The sequence below is a fragment of the Trichomycterus rosablanca genome, chromosome 19, assembly GCF_030014385.1.
Source record: "Trichomycterus rosablanca isolate fTriRos1 chromosome 19, fTriRos1.hap1, whole genome shotgun sequence".
Taxonomy (NCBI): Eukaryota; Metazoa; Chordata; class Actinopteri; order Siluriformes; family Trichomycteridae; genus Trichomycterus; species Trichomycterus rosablanca.
In genome coordinates, this window is record NC_086006.1 from 4,400,027 (window position 1) to 4,420,981 (window position 20,955).

Genomic DNA, 20,955 nt, shown 5'->3' on the forward strand with positions numbered 1-20,955 from the left:
TAAAGCACCTAAGAGCCATGTACCATGCTATATGAGTTAACTCTTATTAATGTTACTGTTATGAGCTGCATGCTTTATTAGAGTTAGCGCACTACATTTAATTAGCATAAAATAATTCCCTATAGACTGCTTTTGTACTATGACAGAGACAAGAGACACCTATCTGTCACTTACTGGTTAAAATGAGACGAAAGACTGTCAGCCTAAAGGTCAGTGTTAATCAGGACGTATTTACATATTGACATATACTGTGGCTCAGTGTATGAACGGACATAAACAAATACAAATAATTAACTTTAGAGATCTGGGCATCCCTAACAACATTACAGTGATGCACTGTAAACTGCTGGATCAGTATTATGTTTTGAGTGTGTATATACAGGTCCTTCTCAAAAAATTAGCATATTGTGATAAAGTTCATTATTTTCCATAATGTAATGATAAAAATTAAACTTTCATATATTTTAGATTCATTGCACACCAACTGAAATATTTCAGGTCTTTTATTGTTTTAATACTGATGATTTTGGCATACAGCTCATGAAAACCCAAAATTCCTATCTCAAAAAATTAGCATATCATGAAAAGGTTCTCTAAACGAGCTATTAACCTAATCATCTGAATCAACGAATTAACTCTAAACACCTGCAAAAGATTCCTGAGGCTTTTAAAAACTCCCAGCCTGGTTCATTACTCAAAACTGCAATCATGGGTAAGACTGCCGACCTGACTGCTGTCCAGAAGGCCATCATTGACACCCTCAAGCAAGAGGGTAAGACACAGAAAGAAATTTCTGAACGAATAGGCTGTTCCCAGAGTGCTGTATCAAGGCACCTCAGTGGGAAGTCTGTGGGAAGGAAAAAGTGTGGCAGAAAACGCTGCACAACGAGAAGAGGTGACCGGACCCTGAGGAAGATTGTGGAGAAGGGCCGATTCCAGACCTTGGGGGACCTGCGGAAGCAGTGGACTGAGTCTGGAGTAGAAACATCCAGAGCCACCGTGCACAGGCGTGTGCAGGAAATGGGCTACAGGTGCCGCATTCCCCAGGTCAAGCCACTTTTGAACCAGAAACAGCAGCACTGGACTGTTGCTCAGTGGTCCAAAGTACTGTTTTCGGATGAAAGCAAATTTTGCATGTCATTCGGAAATCAAGGTGCCAGAGTCTGGAGGAAGACTGGGGAGAAGGAAATGCCAAAATGCCTGAAGTCCAGTGTCAAGTACCCACAGTCAGTGATGGTCTGGGGTGCCATGTCAGCTGCTGGTGTTGGTCCACTGTGTTTTATCAAGGGCAGGGTCAATGCAGCTAGCTATCAGGAGATTTTGGAGCACTTCATGCTTCCATCTGCTGAAAAGCTTTATGGAGATGAAGATTTCATTTTTCAGCACGACCTGGCACCTGCTCACAGTGCCAAAACCACTGGTGAATGGTTTACTGACCATGGTATTACTGTGCTCAATTGGCCTGCCAACTCTCCTGACCTGAACCCCATAGAGAATCAGTGGGATATTGTGAAGAGAAAGTTGAGAGACACAAGACCCAACACTCTGGATGAGCTTAAGGCCGCTATCGAAGCATCCTGGGCCTCCATAACACCTCAGCAGTGCCACAGGCTGATTGCCTCCATGCCACGCCGCATTGAAGCAGTCATTTCTGCAAAAGGATTCCCGACCAAATATTGAGTGCATAACTGAACATAATTATTTGAAGGTTGACTTTTTTTGTATTAAAAACACTTTTCTTTTATTGGTCGGATGAAATATGCTAATTTTTTGAGATAGGAATTTTGGGTTTTCATGAGCTGTATGCCAAAATCATCAGTATTAAAACAATAAAAGACCTGAAATATTTCAGTTGGTGTGCAATGAATCTAAAATATATGAAAGTTTAATTTTTATCATTACATTATGAAAAATAATGAACTTTATCACAATATGCTAATTTTTTGAGAAGGACCTGTATATATATATATAGAGAGAGAGAGAGATAAGCCATGAGTTAAAGGATGTTTTAAAATCAGCAGGAACAACAGTTATACAATAACCGATACGCATTAAATTGCAAAGCAAACATGTTCCTTTATATACCCCACATTTTTATATTAAATTTATTTGGAGAAAGAAGGATTCATCATAAGATCCTAAGAACACCAAACCCATTATAAAGTTTAAAGGTGAACACACAGCTACTTCTCTGCAGTTGATACTGAGGCACAACACATTGTTATAAAACATGAATAGAGCCCTTGTAATGGAAGACATAAGAAAATAATCTATATCTGTAGGTGTTAAGTCCAAACTTAAAGCCAAAATAAGTCACAACTGTTTTTAAACAGAAGGTAAAGATGCTTGCATGGTCTCACCAATCTCCTGATTTTAATTCCTTTAAAATTTTATAAAGCATTCTTGAAATAACAGAAATTGAGGTTGAGTACTTGTTCTTCCTCTCTGTAACTCTATACTTTATACTTTATAATAAAGTGGAATGCAACCCAGTAGCATTCAGTCAGTAAGAAGGGTCAATACTGCACTGATGGAACTAAACTGAGTCATTAGAATGTCTGATAACTGTAAAGACTAACCGCTAGCATGTGGCATTAACACCACTCTGTCGAATTAGTTTCTTATTAAGGGTGTGTGACCAAATTGGCATCAGAGGACGAGTTATTTTCATAATAGCTTGTTCAAAGGTGTAAAACTCCCTCTTTTTAGATCATGAGAAGATGTTGCTAATTTGCCAGTAAATGAAATCAGCTGTGTTAAATGAGCAGAAAGCTAACATCTGCATTGCTTTGGCCTTCTTTGACACTCCCTACCAAATAGTTTATAAAGTGCTCTTTGTTTTTCCAGTCTTTCTCTCCAGACCAATTTAGCCTGTTTGGTCAGTTTATTGATCATGTTAGCATCACATGTACTATACAGTGGTGGGGTAAAGTAATTGCCTATTTTTTTGGGTGTTTAATATTTTTTTGATTTTAATTATCCTCTATTATTAAACAAAACATGATAGTGAACATAGAGTTTAATTGGTAAGCCAGTTTAGCTCATTTTAGCCAGCAATGTATAATACAATTTTACTATAAGGTCTGGTAAATTGTACAGGTATTTTATTTGTTAATATACATCCATTCCTGCATTTCAGGTCTGCAACACATTCCAAAAAAAGGTTGGAACGGGGGCTAGTAATGAAGGGGGAAAATAATGACGTGATTTCGAACAGGTGATTGTAATCATGATTTGGAACAAAGGCAGTATTCACGAAAGGTTGAGTTTTAAATATTGGTTTGGAAGTAACAAAAGTTTCCATAAAATAATGGATTACAGTTTTGAATAATGAACTCAAATGATAAACAGTAGTTATACATAACCTATAGTTGAAGGCTATTAACTGGCATTAATGAAAATAGCAATGAAATAGTGATTAGATTGTATTAATTAATATTGATAATGAACCTGACGTGTGCTAATGTGCTAATGTGAACCTGACGTGTGCTAAATCACAATAAACTCATATAATTGTGATAAGGTGACTGGAATAATTATGACAGCCTTTTTTGTTCTTCAAAGAATAGATGAAAAACCCTTTAACAAGTTCTTTTAGCATTATGAATTTTATAAGGAGCTTTTTTGTATAAATTAAATCAAATGAAGTACATCATTGTAAAACAGCCTTAAAGAACCATGAACCTACAGGGTTTTTTTTTTTAAATATAAAACCCAATATTATCTAATTAAAGACATTAAACAAAATATACTTAAATTAATGTAGGACTTCAGCTTGTAATAGAAATATACATGAGAGATGTAATAATTAAACAAAACCTTTTAAAGTTTGTTATTAGGCTGGGATTAGATAAAAACCTGATTTTTTAATAGCAACTAAAATCTGTGCTCGACATTTGTTACTAAAATAACATGGCGAGGGCATGTTTGGGTTTGTGCCACTGAGAAATCAGCTTAAAGGTGGTGTGATGCATGGTGTGGCGAGAGCAGCAGATCACCAGCCTGCTGACCTTTTCCTCATCCCTACACAACCAGTCAGAACTATGCCCCCTCATTAGAAGGCACGGCTAATGCTATTTGTGTGGGTGAAGGTAAGGAGCCAGGTATCATACCAATGCTGAATAGGTCTTCAGCTAATTACTGAATTCATTTGGGAGGACGTGCAGGCGTGTACGGCTGCGCTCGTGTGTGAATGTGATGGGGGTAAGTGAAGTATATTGATCATTTTAATCCCGCTATTTGTGGGTCTGTGATCCTCGTGGCTCTGCATTCGACAGGGGAATCGCTAATGGGCCTCAGCTCAGGCCGCCTCAGACCTCTCCCCGTCCAATTAACTTTTAACTACAGTCTGGCAGCAAGGAGCGAGGAGGCTGGCTCCACACACACTGCGATCCCCCATAGACTTCAGTTCGGCATGTCATTACCTCTCGCTTTTAATGAAAGATTTCTGCCTTCTTTTTGGCAGGAACAAAAGTAGTGACAAGCTTTCTAGTTCTACGTTGTTTTTGTTCTCACACATTGTCAGTGTGAGAGATCATTATAAGCAGCAATGAGAGATCCATGCACATCTACACAACCTCACTAAACTGCTAAAAGAATAAACACACTGAACAAATAAAAGATCACTAATTATGTGTATTTTTATCTTCAATATTTCAACATAAATTCAATATTATTTCTTTATTATAGGGTTATAAATACTAAGACATGCATTGTACTATTCAATAATTCCTCCCTTATTAGAACATATTTTTAATATTTTTAAATTTTATATAATATAATATTCCAATTTGCATTTTAGATTTTTTTTCTTTCATAGTACATAAATGTAAGAGCAATGGTAGTGCTTTAGTACCTTAGTGGTTACGGTACTGGACTAGTAATTGGATAGTTGCTGCCCTGACCACTGGCAGGTTGCCACTATTACCTTAACCTTCAGTTAATTACAGTTCTCAGTTGCTTTGGAAGCTAACCATAAATGCGAAAATATAAACGTTATGGGGTGCAACATCTAACAATACATGGAAGTACAACATTAAAGTTGGTTGTTTATTAGTTAATATAAGCATCTAAGTAGTTTTTCATTATTTTTAAGACTTGTTTGTATTAGTTTTAACCTTTTTATGGCAGGTTTTGCTGCATCCAGAGCCAATTAAAATTCTGTATCCTTTCCACGTCATCTGATGAGAAAGTTCAAATGTATTATTTGTGGGTGGTAAATTTAAATATCCCACGAATGTGTGAAACTATTTGAAATTAAATCGAATTAAAGTGTTGTCCTCTGTTTTGTTGATGGTTGTTGTTCATTGTTACATTGTGAAACCCTGACAGAAAAAAAACACCTTTGTTATTTAAATCATAATTATTGAGAAATTAATCATCCCACCTATTAGTAAAACACATCACTGAATTCTCAAAGCATTTCGATTAATAATATTAAAAACTTGTATTATTGTACTATCAGCTGGCCGGGTGTCTACACAGACATGATTGGCTATGTTTGAACAGCCCTGTGATGGACAGGCACTCTGACAGGCGCTGTCTTGTGCCTAATTCTGGTATGATGGTGAAACTGATCCGCCTGTTTAAAAATGAACATACAGAATTCTAAATGCTGTAAAACAAATAACAATGATTAAGATTCTTGCAGAATAAAGAATACAGAAACTTATAAACAAAACAAATAATATTAACAAAGTGATATTTAAACATTTTTATTATAGAGCTGTGTGATGAGAAGAAATGTAGATTATTTTTTATTGATGGTACCAATATTTTGTATTCACATTTTATTGTATGTGCACATGGCTTTACTGATTTCCTGACAAACACACTACATACAGATTTATTTCTAAATTTTAGAATCCACTGTTTTGCTGATGCGTTGTGTAGAACTGTGTACAATTTAAGGAAGGTACAGAAATTTCTTTATAGAGATCCTCTATCAATGCAGCATATAAATCACTCAAAGCACATACACACATGCACACACACATAAATACTACATAAATAAAAAAAAAGGAATAAAAATTATTTAAAATAATAAATAACAATTTTGAGATGCCCATTAAAATTTGTATTGGATACAATATATTAAGCTTTTACAGTGGGGCCAAAAAGTATTTAGTCAGCCACTGATTGTGCAAGTTCTCCTGTTTAGAAAGATGAGAGAGGTCTGTAATTTTCATCATAGGTACACTTCAACTATGAGAGACAAAATGAGAAAAAGAAATCCAGGAAATCACATTGTAGGATTTTTAAAGAATTTATTTGTAAATTATGGTGGAAAATAAGTATTTGGTCAATAACAAAAGTTCAACTCAATACTTTGTAACATAACCTTTGTTGGCAATGACAGAGGTGAAACGTTTCCTGTAAGTCTTCACCAGGTTTGCACACACTGTAGCTGGTATTTTGGCCCATTCCTCCATGCAGATCTCCTCTAGAGCAGTGATGTTTTGGGGCTGTCGCTGGGCAACACGGACTCCACAAATTTTCTATGGGGTTGAGGTCTGGAGACTGGCTAGGCCACTCCAGGACCTTGAAATGCTTTTTACGGAGCCACTCCTTCGTTGCCTGAGCGGTGTGTTTGGGATCATTGTCATGCTGGAAGACCCAGCCACGTTCCAGCTTCAATGCTCTCACTGATGGAAGGAGGTTTTGGCTTAAAATCTCACGATACATGGCCCCGTTCATTCTTCCCTTAACATGGATCAGTCGTCCTGTCCCCTTTGCAGAAAAACAGCCCCAAAGCATGATGTTTTCACCCCCATGCTTCACAGTAGGTATGGTGTTCTTGGGTTCTTCTTCTTCCTCCAAACACGACGAGTTGAGTTTTTACCAAAAAGTTCCATTTTGGTTTCATCTGACCACATGATATTCTCCCAATCCTCTTCTGGATCATCCATATGCTCTCTGGCAAACTTCAGACGGGCCTGGACATGTACTGGCTTAAGCAGGAGGACACGAATGGCACAGCAGGATTTGAGTCCCTCTCGGCGTAGTGTGTTTACTGATGGTAGCCTTTCTTACTTTGGTCCCAGCTCTCTGCAGGTCATTCATCAGGTCCCTCCGTGTAGTTCTGGGATTTTTGCTCACCGTTCTCATGATCATTTTGACCCCACGGGATGAGATCTTGACCCCAAGGGAGATTATCAATGGTCTTGTATGTCTTCCATTTTCTTACAATTGCTCCCACAGTTGATTTATTCACACCAACCTGCTTGCCTATTGTAGATTCACTCTTCCCAGCCTGGTGCAGGTCTACAATTTTCTTCCTGGTGTCCTTCGACAGCTCTTTGGTCTTGGCCATGGTTGAGTTTGGAGTCTGACTGTTTGAGGCTGTGGACAGGTGTCATTTATACAGATAACGAGGTCAAAAAGGTGCCATTAATACAGGTAACGAGTGGAGGACAGAAGAGCTTCTTAAAGAATAAGTTACAGGTCTGTGAGAGCCAGAAATCTTGCTTGTTTGTTATTGACCAAATACTTATTTTCCACCATAATTTACAAATAAATTCTTTAAAAATCCTACAATGTGATTTCCTGGATTAGTTTTTCTCATTTTGTCTCTCATAGTTGAAGTGTACCTATGATGAAAATTACAGACCTCTCTCATCTTTCTAAGTAGGAGAACCTGCACAATCAGTGGCTGACTAAATACTTTTTGACCCCACTGTATTACTAAATTAATTGATTAATTATATTAAGCATTTATTACTTAAAATATCCTTTGTTTATCAGGCTGTTTTTTGGCATAGAATAGCATAAAAATACATAATAAATAAATAAATGTTAATAAATAAACATAGTTACATTAAATAAAGTTATTAATGGTTAATAAAATATTGACACATTTTCTGTTAAATAGTTTATATTGTTCTTTTTTGTAGATACTCCTATATGCTTTCCTCATATTTTATTCTATGTATATATAATTTTGCATTTTTATTTAATAAATATGCATTATGAGCAGCGACTTTTAGCAATTAAACATTAATTTGGAGGCACAAGAAGTATTTTACTGTTAGTACATCAAACTATAAAGACAAAAACTCGAGCTTTATTTACCTTGTTTAAATAAAAAAAATCTTACTTGGTTCAATTTGGTCAAGTATCAGCCTAAACCAGTTTAAAAATGGTTTAGTCTGGGTCTGGGTATGTTCTTTAACCATATTAAAAATCTATGTTAACACAGCTCAGTTACTAAACACACGCCCTGCACATCCATGCACACAGGCCGTATTTCCAGTTCTACACAGACAAGCAAAGAGGTCACATTTAGTCAAATGATTTGAACCAGGGAACCAGTAGATTAATCACAGGACCACTGTGGTGTTTATGTGCATACATGTTATTGTATTGAATCTCTGTTGTGTATCACTATCCTATCAGTCTTCCTCATGAAAACACACTAAACAGTTCCACTAAGTATCAGCCATGTGTCTGTGGTTACATATTTATGTACAATTTACTGTAAAAAAAAAAAAAGAGTATAATCTTACAGAGACACAAAAATGAGACACATATACACCTAATGCTGCAAGTGCTGCTGATTGAGGAATATTTTCTGGTATTACATGATATCTATTATACACTTTTTGTAAATGTGCATTTGTATAGTTAGAGCATCACCATCATTTGCATACAAGTATAAACAATCGACTGCTTAAACAAGACTCTGCTTATGTCTGTGAGGCCCTTCTTTCAGCCAGCATCAACCTATGTGCATGTCCCTCTGTTCAAGTCTGTGTGTGTGTGTTTAAGCAGCATTGTGGGGTAGGAAGGAGATGGGTAATCAGTCAGGGTAGATGAGGAATCCAGAGAAGGTGCTGTATTTGTTGTTGTTTCCCCCATGGACTTTGCCACCGTCCAGCTGCACACACACCTCGTCTCCTACGTCTAAATGCAGGATCACACTATTGGAGGCGTAGTCGTAATTCTGATCGGCGTCCTGGGCAATGGCGCTGGCCCTCACCTGTCATACCAAGAGAAATCACGACACAGTCAGAGGAAGGCCGGAGAGATGCTTACACTTAACTTTGTCATCCATACACATGCATTAAACAGGGTTGAACAAAACAACTACAACCTGCCACTCGATGCACTGCATAAAATGTCTACAAACCCCATTTTGGGTAAAGTTGGGACACTTTGTAAAATGCAGTAAAGCAAGAATCTGTTATTTGTGTACATCTTTAATATTCTTTAATTATATTTTTAAATACAAGTTGTTTATTAACTTTATGGACATGTGCACAGCCTGTGTGTTTGAAGCATATTCTTGTATGGTGGTTTTATTTGACATGTCCCTATATACTGACCATGTCCTACAGAGGGGCTTTTTTAATTGTGTCCGGGTTTTCTGCCACAGCGTGGGTTTTGTGGGTGGACAGACAGCGCGGCTGGCAAAGCTAAATGGATTGAGGCTACTTTCATACTCACTACTATTGATCTGTTGTAAAGCTGCTGCTCGTATGATCCAACCTGTGGAATGAGGCTTGCTGTGTGGGTGTGTAAACATGAACTGTATCTCTTTCCACTATCGACCTGTTGAATTGAGAAACACATCCTGTGCTTATGTTTTAGATAGTGTGCACCAAAGACACAGACTTATTTAAATTCTGCATCAAGGTTCTGCTGTATTGACTTGCCTGGGGTGGATCTATCACTTGTTTGTTAGCATTTTAAATTGGGCTTAGTTATGTAGACACACAGACATACACCTGAACAGACTTGGTAATGAAGAAGGTAAAGCTGACAAAACATCCTAGAATATTATTATTATAACTCTTTAGTTTATATACGTATAATGAATGTAATTTCATTTCATTCTCTGTCTTAATTTTACAGCCTAAAACATTTAATAACAAAGGCATTTAAAATTAGAGAGAGCAACATCATTTGTTACACTCCTGTAGAAAGAATAAGTCAGTCTGACTTAGTGTAGTATTTACAAATCATATTTGATTGCATAAAGTATGTGATAATTTAACTTTTGTGCTATTGAGCAATATGGCTTTGAAATATAAATGATTTACCATTTAAAAACTTAGGTTAAGTTAAAGAAAAAGTCCAGGACACTAGACTGTAAACACACCAATCAGCCAAAACCCTAAAACCACTACCCAAAATGTGCATGGCAAGGTCTATTTTGTTACAACTACGCATGTCATGGTTACGTATTTATTACAAGCTGTGTTGATAGTAGCTACTCAGACAGCATGTGTTGAATGCATGACATATGGACAGGCATAAAGACTTCATAAGGACCAGCAAGGAATGCTTACTGGCTGTGGTCTGAGGAGGTACAAGCCACAAGTTGCTGACAGGCTATTGGACAGCCAAGATTTATTGATGCCAGAGGACATAAAGGTTATGGCATCAGATATAAAACTACTGTTGCTAAAATTGCAGAAAACTATAATATTGGTGATGAGGTGAATGTGTCACCAAGTGCATCAGACACTTCTGTGTATAAGGTTTGCAGGCCAGTCTGCAAGTGCCCATGTTAACATCAAAGCAAATACAGTAAAAATCACTTAAGTCTATAATTAAAAATAGATGGCTGCTGATAAAGTGAAGAGTCAGTGTTAACTACAGAACACATGATATGTAAATAAAAACTGTCATAAATATAACATCCTATACACTTTAACATTGAAGTAAAGACCTATACAAATGCAGGTGAATGCATCCAGTAATGTAACCATTTTTAATTAACATATTCGCATAAAGCTATTCGTCATTTGTTATAGTAAAATTATTTATGTTTAAAGGTTGTGAGTGAATTCAACAAGTAAAGTTGCTAGTCATTAATCTGCTTCTATTACACAAACACACATAAATAAAACTGCACATTTACTAACTATATATATTTAACACCACATAATAATAACCACCGAATGCTACAGTCTCTGGCTGCAACAGTTCAGTCAATAATTTGTAAATTGTCTGGAGTGTGCTGCCAGTGTTAGTGGTGTATCATTACTGAAGTGTGTGATCTAAATCAATGGAATTGAGTGGAATCAAAATAATGTACAAAACAGTCCTACAGAAAACTGCTGTTAGGAATTAATTACTCAAGAAAAACAGAACTTCAGAAATTTAAATGCAAAAGCAAAGAAATACTGAGCAGGTACGAGTCTTCAGTTGAGACAGTCCATATAAAGAATGTGTCATTAATGTGTATGTGTGTTTGACAGTGACGGCCTGGGCTTGTCACTTCATCGATGCCGAGCTCATGTCATCACGCTCATTAGACTGGTAAACTGCGAAAAGAGCCTCAAACTCCCTTAGGTATACACCCACACTCGATAACAAAAGGAAAGTGGTCACTTTAATTACCCACATCCAGCAGAGAACATTTACGCCCTTTTCTCTACCCTCATCGATTTTCTCTGTCTTTTTGGGAATGGGTTATTCCTCATTATGTGTACTGGCCGAGTTGCAGGCTTGCAGCTCAGTCATCCCCAGGACAGTGAAGACCTTGATCGCTTTCTGTGTTCTCCTGCATTTCTTGGGGGAAGTAAGTGTGAGATGTTTTAGGATTACTGTGGGCTGCAGCAGAGAAGAACTTTGACATGGAAGTGAGCTGCTTGTGAAACACCACACTGACTTGATCTCCGAGCTAGCTGTGAGCAAAGACCCTCAGGCCTGCCGGAGGGCTTGATCTGCCAGCGCCTTTCATTACAGGGGCAGCATTAAACGAAGGGGAAGGACGGAGACACAGAGGAAGAGATGACGGTAGGGAGGGAAGGTGGGGGGGTCACAGCTGCATTGGCATTTTATACACAAGCAGAAATGTGAAGCAAGCAGCACATAACACACAAGGGGTGAGAGAGAGAGAGAGAGAGAGAGAGAGGACAAGACTGAGAGGGGGGTTAGGATAACAGACTGATCAAGCAAAGCTATTTTGTGAGACCAAAGAGATGTGAGGGTATATGAAGCCTTGTTTTTATCCATTGCTGCTCTGCTCCTGTGGTAATAAAACTGACAGAATTCATTTGATGTGATGTACAAGCCTCTTAGAGCAGAGACAATGGAAAAGTAGCTCTTAAACTTACCTAAGGGACCAAGCACATAGCGGAGGAAGACAACAGGAAGCCAAAGGGCTGGAAATTGAACATTTATTGAATAGCTCAGCAGTCCCTGATGGTTTGTTCAAGATTAAAGTGAGACAAGCAATCATTTTACTTGTTCATAGAATTATGGTTTAATTGGCACGTTGTGGCAGGTTTGAGGAGTTATTCAGGAAACAAGAACGTATATGGTTTAAAATGACAAATTCATAAATAATCTTTCAAAAATTAATTTTTTATGAAGCCTGTGTAATTTTACAATACAAAACTGTAAGTAAATAACACCAATACAAATAAAATGACATATGTATACGTACAGTATATATGTATAATTAAAATCAAGTTGGTCACTTAAAACAGTTACTTTTGTCAAATCAAGATTCAAGAAAATTACCAAATCTTTTTATTGCATTTTACTAAATGTTCCATTTATTCTGGAAAGAAGGTTTGTGTGTTATAAAAAAATCTTTTGCACATCAGACACATTATATTACAATTACTTTTAAGGGGCATCGTCCTTCTTCCTTTGACTACCCAGACCCTTACTAATAATATTGGGGAAATTAACAATGTGTTCTAAATACACTGTATTTGCTAAAGATGTGGACACTTGGACATAAGCATGTCTGACGTCCCATTTCAAACCCATAGGTGTTAATAGAGATTTGCCCCCCCTCCATTGTAGCTATAACAGTCTCCACTCATCTGGGTAAGTGTCTTTGTGCAGTCCACTTCACACTTACTTCACACTTATACTTTATATAATTGATTTTATTTACCTCTTAGCATGGGTGTGGCTGAAACACATTAACTCATATTTCATCCACATAGTGTATATTTTGTAGATGTTATTATTGTATGTGTTTAACTGAACACCACTAAATTTGAGAGGGGTCCAGGGGAATAAGATGGATGAAAAGGGCATTTTACATCATAATCAGTTCTTCTTTTATGACTGTGATTCTACATGACTCTATTTGGTAATTACTGAATACCAATTTACCACAACCACTCATTATACCTTAACGGTATCATGTCTATGTCACTGCCCGAAGAGGCATTTATTACAGTCATTAACAGACAGGCAATGGCATTTATTATCCTAGAGTGTGAAGAAGCTTGACCTTTTGGTGATCTATTAAAGAAGTGTATGACAGCGGGGAAAAAAACCAGAAATGTTTAAATAAAAGATGAAAAAGAAGAAAAATGTACTCCTCTGCTATATAAAAAAGCTTAGAGAATGCATGGCAGTGCAACAAGACTACAAATTAAAAGATTAACAGCACTACAGAAATGAATGGTGAGGGTGGAAAAATTGTGCCGCTTAGGCAGATATGACATGCAAGACTGCTGCTCTAATGTAAATCAAATACACATTAGCATTAAGAAATAAAAGCTGAAAAAGATCTCATTATTCTCACAGCACCTTAACAATAAAGATGCCACCACTAATGCTTGTGCTCTCGGTGCCGATGAACAAATCTTTTCATGTACCTACATCATTCACTTGCTGTTACTGTTAAAGCATTCTTTGAGCAGTGAGTATATCAATCTCTCATAAATCTACAAAAGCAAATCTGACTAGACAAAACATTTATTTGCTTTGATGGGCTGAGTCACTGGACAGGAAATCTAATGACGGTTTTCAAATGTAATGAAGACCTAAAGTAACTATCCAAGTTCTCCTAATACATGCTAAGTACTGTAATTTACTCATTGCTGCAGCAGGTGATGTCACCCAGCAAACAAACAAGCGGTAACCATTTTTAGTATGCCATTTATTAAACTAAAGAAACAATATCAATCAGAATCAGATTTATTGGCCAAGTATGTGGATACACAAGGAATTTGGTTCCAGCTGATGGTATCTCTCTAGCATAAATACAGTATACAAGCAATGTATACATTAAACATTAAACACAAGAATATACAAACTATAAGACTATATACAAGCAATATATAGAAAATGTATGGACGTCTGCATGTATGTATGTACAGTATTCAGTGACCAATGTATAAGCTGAGGTACACAATATATGGTAACATACTGATGGCAATATACAGTGATAAACAGATAATGTAAGTAAGCAGCGTGTGGATTATTTAGTCAATTGGCAGCAGGTGAATATTGTCACACTCAAGTCTGTATTGTCAGTCATTTACTAAGTCAGAAAAATATTACGTTGATACTGTTAAGAATTCACAGGGGCTCTATTATAATTACACATTAACTACATTACTAAACTGCTCCTTCTATTCTAACAGAAATTATTTTTTTTTACATTTTTTACTGAATTTAAAACTGAATCTAAATGAGGTAGCAGTCTCAACTGTTCGCATTTACAATTCCACACAGCTGAATCAATTTCTTACTTATGTATGCTTGTGACTTTCACACCCTTCTCCATCAATATTATTAACATTTTGACCAGTGTCAGAGAGGAACCAATACACTGGTTTCAGCCTCGTAACTCATGGTCCAGCCACCAAAATGCTATGGGGTATAATGGTCAGAGGTCATCTGAAGGAGCTTGAAATGCCAGAAAGATTTACTTACGACAATGGATTTGCAATATTTAGCAGACACACAGCTATGTCACAGTATAGCCGCACCCTTAGGAATCTTTAGCCTCCCATTGCTGCGGTTCAACTTCGAATGAGCCGCCTCAGTCATATAGCCGAATCCTCTTGAGACGAGCTATCACTGTCCATCACAACTGATACAGACAGTTTGTCCAGATGTGCACTGCAGCTCTGAACTAGGTAAAGCAGTAAGCAGAATACACCCAGGAGAAGCCATCAGATAGTCCTTGCTTTAATTAACTCCTCGTTCATCGACATCCGTAATTGGTAAACAAATTTAAACATCTAGCTGTGGTTTTGTTGTTAATCTTGTGATCCTGTCTAGCCAAGACATAACTGGCCGATCATTTGTCACTGCTTAGCTTGCTCTCTTTTATCACATCTTTCTGTCAGGCAGCACGTCTACCTTGTCTCTATGCCATGACTCCTCTTCACATAAACACACACAGTCTTCGCAGGGTATCTCTATTCACTCATGCCCCATGGGCCCTCAGGCCACCTACTGCACAATCATATTATAAAGTCTCATCCCAAAATCTTTTGTTGCTATCAAAAAGAAAATAAAGTACTGTCTTCGATAGCTAGCTACGACAACTCCCCTGTGGGAGCATCATTATGTTGATATATAAAAATAACCTTTGTAAATTAACATAAGTTTGTTATCCCTGAGGTTTGGTGCCTCCTTTGACAAGATTCCTCTGGGAATTTGGTTCTCCTGGCATCTGTCAAAATCATCCACTTGAGTTTTTTAGTATTTGTGCTCAGTATGTGGCTAAACATGTCAACATGTAAATAGCTATTTTAAATTAAAATGATGTGCTACTCACTTATTTATTACTTCTTTATTTTTTCCTACTATAGCCTGGGGGGTTTTACAGTAAATTTATGCTAGATTTAGATGTAGATTTTTGTTTTTGAATTTGAAACACCTTATGGACCTAGCCCTCACCTGCTCACATCCACTTACTTACAAGCAAAATTCTTCACTAGAGATAGCACCGGTTTGGATATGAGTGTAAGCTTCCTTCTAAAAAATCGAATCCTGGCAACATACTTTCAATCATCAAGTGGAATACCCTACATGTATTTGACATCCCAGTGAAGCTATATATCTCTGAAGAGAACCAAAAAATTAAAGAAGCCAGTTTCCTGCAACTAGGAGGTTAAAGACCTAGAGACAGGACAATGAGCATTATATATGGTTAAAATGTCACATCAATCCACCACTTCTTAAATGTATGTACACGCCTAGCTGGCAGACAGCTCTGCCAGGTATTCAAATTCTGGATTACAGCTGTGCCACCCAAGCACCTGCATCTAATATATAAGAACCAGCAAACCACTAGGCTGACACTGTATAGTCAAGCAAGCCCTTGTATATGCTTATTCTTTATCTACGTTATGAGCAACAACTGCATATGAGCTGAAGGGTCCAAGTTTTAAAGCTGGTCTTTCTTTCTTGCACATAAGTGCATGGTAATGTAAAGCTTACTGTGTACACTATCACACATTTGCAACTTTTAATCCTTAATTTGGATGTTTTTTAATTACTGAGATCTCACCATCTGAACAAATTAAGATTGTGAAGAAGATATGTGGGAATTAGTGCCATAAAAGTCATAAAAGCATTTGTGAGGTCAGGCAATCAGCCTCACAGCTAGGTTACCATCAAGTGAGGTCTGAAAAAATAAGTTTGGTGGACAGTGCTTGTAGTTGATTTTTACCTCACTCACTTTTTAAACGGCTTGTACTGAAGTCGTTTTGTGTCATAAACACCTAAGTTTAAAACAACGCGTCCTTGTTTTTCCCTCCTTTGCTCTGCTTTTTTTCATTACACCACTAAAGCCAAGGTAGCACACACATACGCATTTACACACACATATCTGTCTGTCAGAAGGACACAAGTCCCATCAGTAGTAAAGAAGGGCCACCTGATGGGTTTGTGATAGACTGAGATGGGTTAATAATTGAATTGAGTGAAAAGATAATTAATGGGCAATCAATGAACATACAGAAGAGGGGGCATGGGTGGTAAGCAGAGGATCCAATCTAAGAGTTATGAATGATTTAATAGAAGGAGCAGACGTGCATGACAATACTAAACCGTGCATTGCAGCCACAGGTCCTCTTTAAAGTGCTGATTCCTTCAAAATACCTACCCTAACATTCAGACAAAATGAATTACAGTAGGAAAGCAGCTCTTTTAAGCATTTCTTTTCTTTTTTTTTTGTGTATGTGTGTGTGTTGGGGGTTGGGGTGCTGTAGGTAATGGAATTGGGCATGTTCTTTTTTGCTTGATTTCTGATGCACGTAGGTTGACTAATTCCCCAAATCCATAGCAGATTTACAAAGCGGCTTCTAGATTTTGCCGTTAGTCTTTAATTAGCATCAAGGGACTTGGCGACTGGATGAATAAGTCGTTCATTTTGCTTTTATTATTTATTTACTTGATGTGCCAAAGTGCTCATCCACACCCTGACAGTCATTTCTGCTTATGTCTACTGCACCTATATTAAGGTGATAATAAACCTGCAAACATAATATTTGTTAATGAGACAGACAGAAAAAAAATGCAGTGAGGTATTAGTGTGTTTTAGAAGAGACTGATTTGAGTATTGACAACCCTTTTAACACACTAGTCTGCTCATGAGTGCTACTGGCAATGACTTAAATCAACAGTAAAAAAATATATAAATTAAGCATAATTAAAAGTGTTTCCAAAAAAAAAGAAAAAACTGTCTTAAATGCTCCAAGGGGTAACAGACTTGAAATGTCAGACAAGACGTTCAGTGAAGTCGAATATTATCGATTGTCTGCTAGATATGGTCCAGTCACTTGGACACTTGACACATCATGACAAAAGAAATAAAGTAAATAAGAAGTTACTGACAGCTAGGAATAAAGTTGTACTTTAAGCTGAAGTTGCTCTACAATTCTTTAGACTAAATTATAAAACATTAACTATGTGTAATACAGTTTGTCTTTTGTAATTTATTATAGCAGCTTGCTCAAGTATTTGACATGTCTATTAATGTAAAAGGCAAAGACCAACATACTTAATGATTATAATTTTATATAATATAATATATTTACTGTAGATTTAAACCCCTAAGAACAACTAAGCAACCAATGCAATTATTCTGCCATGGCATCATACCCTGTTTGCAAATGTTAGAATTATTATTTAAAATTGCTTATTTTTATTCAATCAAATCATTATTTTATATTTATTTATCTTTACACAAATGACTGTTTAGGAGATATTTTAGGTGAGAAAAGCTAAAACTTTCATTTAATCATTATTAATGTTGTTTCTCTAGAGTATTTCTGTCTAATCCTGAGTGCACTGGCTTTGTTTAAACTTGGCTTTTTAGGAATTAAGAACAAATAGCACATAAAATATCATTTAAATTTTGATTATGCATGTTCTTTTACTTATATTTACATTTTACTTGGCACTGTGAAATATTTCCTAGTTTTTCATCTCTTTTTTGCAAACAGATGCTCAACTGCCTCTGCTGAACTCTGTTCAGTTACTGACTGTGACATGGTGGCTGGTTCCAGACTAACTGTGTAGGTAGGTAAAAACTGCTTACCACTAGAACTTACACAAACAACAGTCTCTACAGGTTACACAACATTGTGTGGGGAAAAAACATCCAGAAAGTTGCAGTTTTGCAGACAAATACCTTGGTTCAAGCTGACAGGAATGCTACAGTAACAAAAACACCTGCTTTTTACAATCACGATGAACTCTATAGTTTCTGTGTAAAATGTCTTACCAAAAGTACTTCTTGTAATTACTATTCAAACTACCTCCAATTAATATATCTAACATAATGACCAAATAAACAAATAACCTTTATTACTTGCATGCACAGTTGTGTCAATAAAATAAAAAATCGCACCTGTCCATTCTTTTTGAGGTCTGCCCACATGCTGGTCCCATCTCCTCCTCTCATGAGAACATGGTAGGTGAAGTAGTAGATACCAGGAAGAGGACAAGTGAACTTGCCAGTGCTTGGTTCATAGTAGTTGCCCACATTAGTGACCACATCATCGAACTTTAGCACATCAGTGCCCTCATGCTGTTTGCGCAGTCCTGCATAGAAAGCAATCTTAGGACTGTAGAAAGAGGGCACGTGACCATTTGGTCCTTGTCCTGGGGGTCCTTGTGGACCTGGCTTTCCTGGCGCTCCAGAGGGCCCTTGGGGACCAGGTGGTCCTGGGATTCCTGGAGGCCCTCGGTATCCAGACTTTCCTCTTCGGCTTGTAAACTCAGGAGGTGGTGGTGAGACAGCCAATTCCTGGCCATGTTGCGAGGGGGTATAGGGGTCACACACCATTCGACAACTGCCAAGCATTTCATAATGACTTCCTGCACTTCCGGCTCCACCTCCCTTGGTACTGTGTACCAATAAGGGGATTGCAACCAGGAGAATTAGAACCATGGCTACACCCACTGCTGCCCCTATGACACGCTTGCGACGGCTGAGCCGCGAGGCGGCCAGCGCAAGAAAGTCCTCCTCTCCTTTGGGTGGAATGGTGCCTGCCAGTGTGGACACCAAAGTGAATAAAAACTTGCACTAGAACTAGAAAAGAGGACTCTTAAAGTGAGGAGCCAGCAAAAAAAAACAAAAGCCAGCAGCAGAGATGTTTAAGGACAGATAAGAGCGTCACGCACAAGAATAACGGATGAATTTATGGATGAGGTGAATGGATTGAAAGGAGTGTATAGCATACAGAGAGAAAATGATGCTGGGGGATTATGGGTAGACTAGGGAGGAATGCAAGTTGAAATGTAGCAACACCACTATGAGGTAGTGGCAGGTAAAAGAGTCTGTATAGAAAAAGTGAGCTCTTGATCACCTAAAATACTGAATAAACTACAAAACTTTAAGCAAAATTACTGCAGTATTGTTAGACAATTTTTGACTGAACAGGTTAATTCGTTTTTTCTTTCTTTCATTCCTGTTTTCAAGGTTTGTTATTATGCACAGATTCCTCCAGGGCACAGAAGGCTCTTTTAGGCTCTCTCTTTCATCACAGATCAGTAAGAATGTTGTCCCTCAGCTTAGCATAAAGCTTCTTCCAGCAAAAGCTGACAAAAGGAACAGTTGTCAAATTCAATGCATTTAAAGTTTTTTTTGCAATCACAAAGTGTTAAGTCTGCAGAATGAATTAAATATTATCACTTATTATATTTAGGCATACAAGAAGCTCACTTTCTGATGATGGAGTTTTAATGCTTAATAAGCGAAAATCAAATCAATTAAATTAAATTAATGCCTTGGAAGTTGTTGTCTGGAAAAAAAATGTTTATTTTTGTATTTGTGGAGGTCCAGAATCTCTGATGTCTTCGATTATCATTAGTATCTTGATTTACAAACTAGTCCAGGTTTTTCATAGGCTCTGTTAAAAGTCCCTAGAGACAAAGAAACAAATAATAAAATCAGACTAGGCTACACTTTATTATACATGCCATACTGACATACACTATATGACTAAAAGTATGTGGTCACCTTCCTCCTGGCTTGCTGGACACTTCATTTAAAAATCACGGGCATGAATATGGATTTGGCCCTCTCTTTGAGGTTATACCAGTCTATACAGTGTAGTTGCTAATGTATTCCTAAATTGTTTAATGTGACTGAGGTCAGGACTAGCCACTAAATTTGATCCACAACAAACTTGTCAAACCAGTGACACTGTTTTGTGTACAGGAGCTCAGTCACACTGGAACTAAGTTAATTTGATTTTACACACATGGTTGTGGCTGAACCTAATGATTAGAATGGGTGTGCACATGTTTTTTGGTATGTAATTTCTGCATGTGAAAAATTCTTAATTTTGTCAGATTATTTTGGCATTGTCCTGCGCATTCGCCACCATAATTGTAATACATTTTAAATGTACTCTACATTCTCTACATAACGCCCATAGGTTTGATATGGGATGTCCAACAAGCTTATTGTCAGGTGTACACATACTTCTGGCCATATAGAAGTACCATACATATACACATTTATTCATTTGGGGAGGTTTCATGAAAAGTGACTTAACAAAACTGTTAACAATCCAAGCAACTTAGCGTTAAGGGCCACAGTAAAGGTTTCAACAATTATATGGTAATACACCAGTGACAGATGTTTACATGGAGCACATATATAAGTGATTACAAGCAAATAAGAAATAAGGACCATTATAATTTATTGGTTCGATCGTTTTTAATGTGTTAAGCTGTGTAATAAAAATTATTTATTTTAATACAGTCTATAATTATAATAATGAG

The 20,955-nt window shown here is 37.2% G+C and overlaps 1 protein-coding gene across 2 annotated transcripts; it reads right to left on the bottom strand.

Moving 5' to 3' along the window:
• Positions 1-8,337: 8,337 nt before the first annotated feature.
• On the bottom strand, positions 8,338-19,443 carry c1ql4a (complement component 1, q subcomponent-like 4). 2 transcript variants are annotated; one of them, XM_063015319.1, is made up of 3 exons: positions 18,572-19,443; positions 9,445-9,549; positions 8,338-8,977 (listed from the first exon to the last, which is right to left on the bottom strand). In XM_063015319.1, the coding sequence occupies exons 1-3, from the start codon at positions 19,112-19,114 to the stop codon at positions 8,798-8,800; spliced, it is 828 nt and encodes a 275-aa protein (XP_062871389.1). In that variant the 5' UTR covers positions 19,115-19,443; the 3' UTR covers positions 8,338-8,797. The 2 variants fall into 2 exon arrangements, with proteins under 2 accessions (XP_062871389.1, XP_062871390.1); XM_063015320.1 differs by lacking the exon at positions 9,445-9,549.
• Positions 19,444-20,955: the final 1,512 nt, after the last annotated feature.

Bases quoted from the DNA above. Each gene is read 5' to 3' on its own strand.
- c1ql4a (XM_063015319.1), bottom strand. From the start codon at position 19,114: ATGGTTCTAATTCTCCTGGTTGCAATCCCCTTATTGGTACACAGTACC. The intron at 9,550-18,571 runs GTGCGATTTTTT...TCAATTCAACAG, and splicing joins ACCTCAAAAAGAATGGACAG to GTCGATAGTGGAAAGAGATA. The intron at 8,978-9,444 runs GTGAGTATGAAA...TTGGTATGACAG, and splicing joins TTTACAACAGATCAATAGTA to GTGAGGGCCAGCGCCATTGC.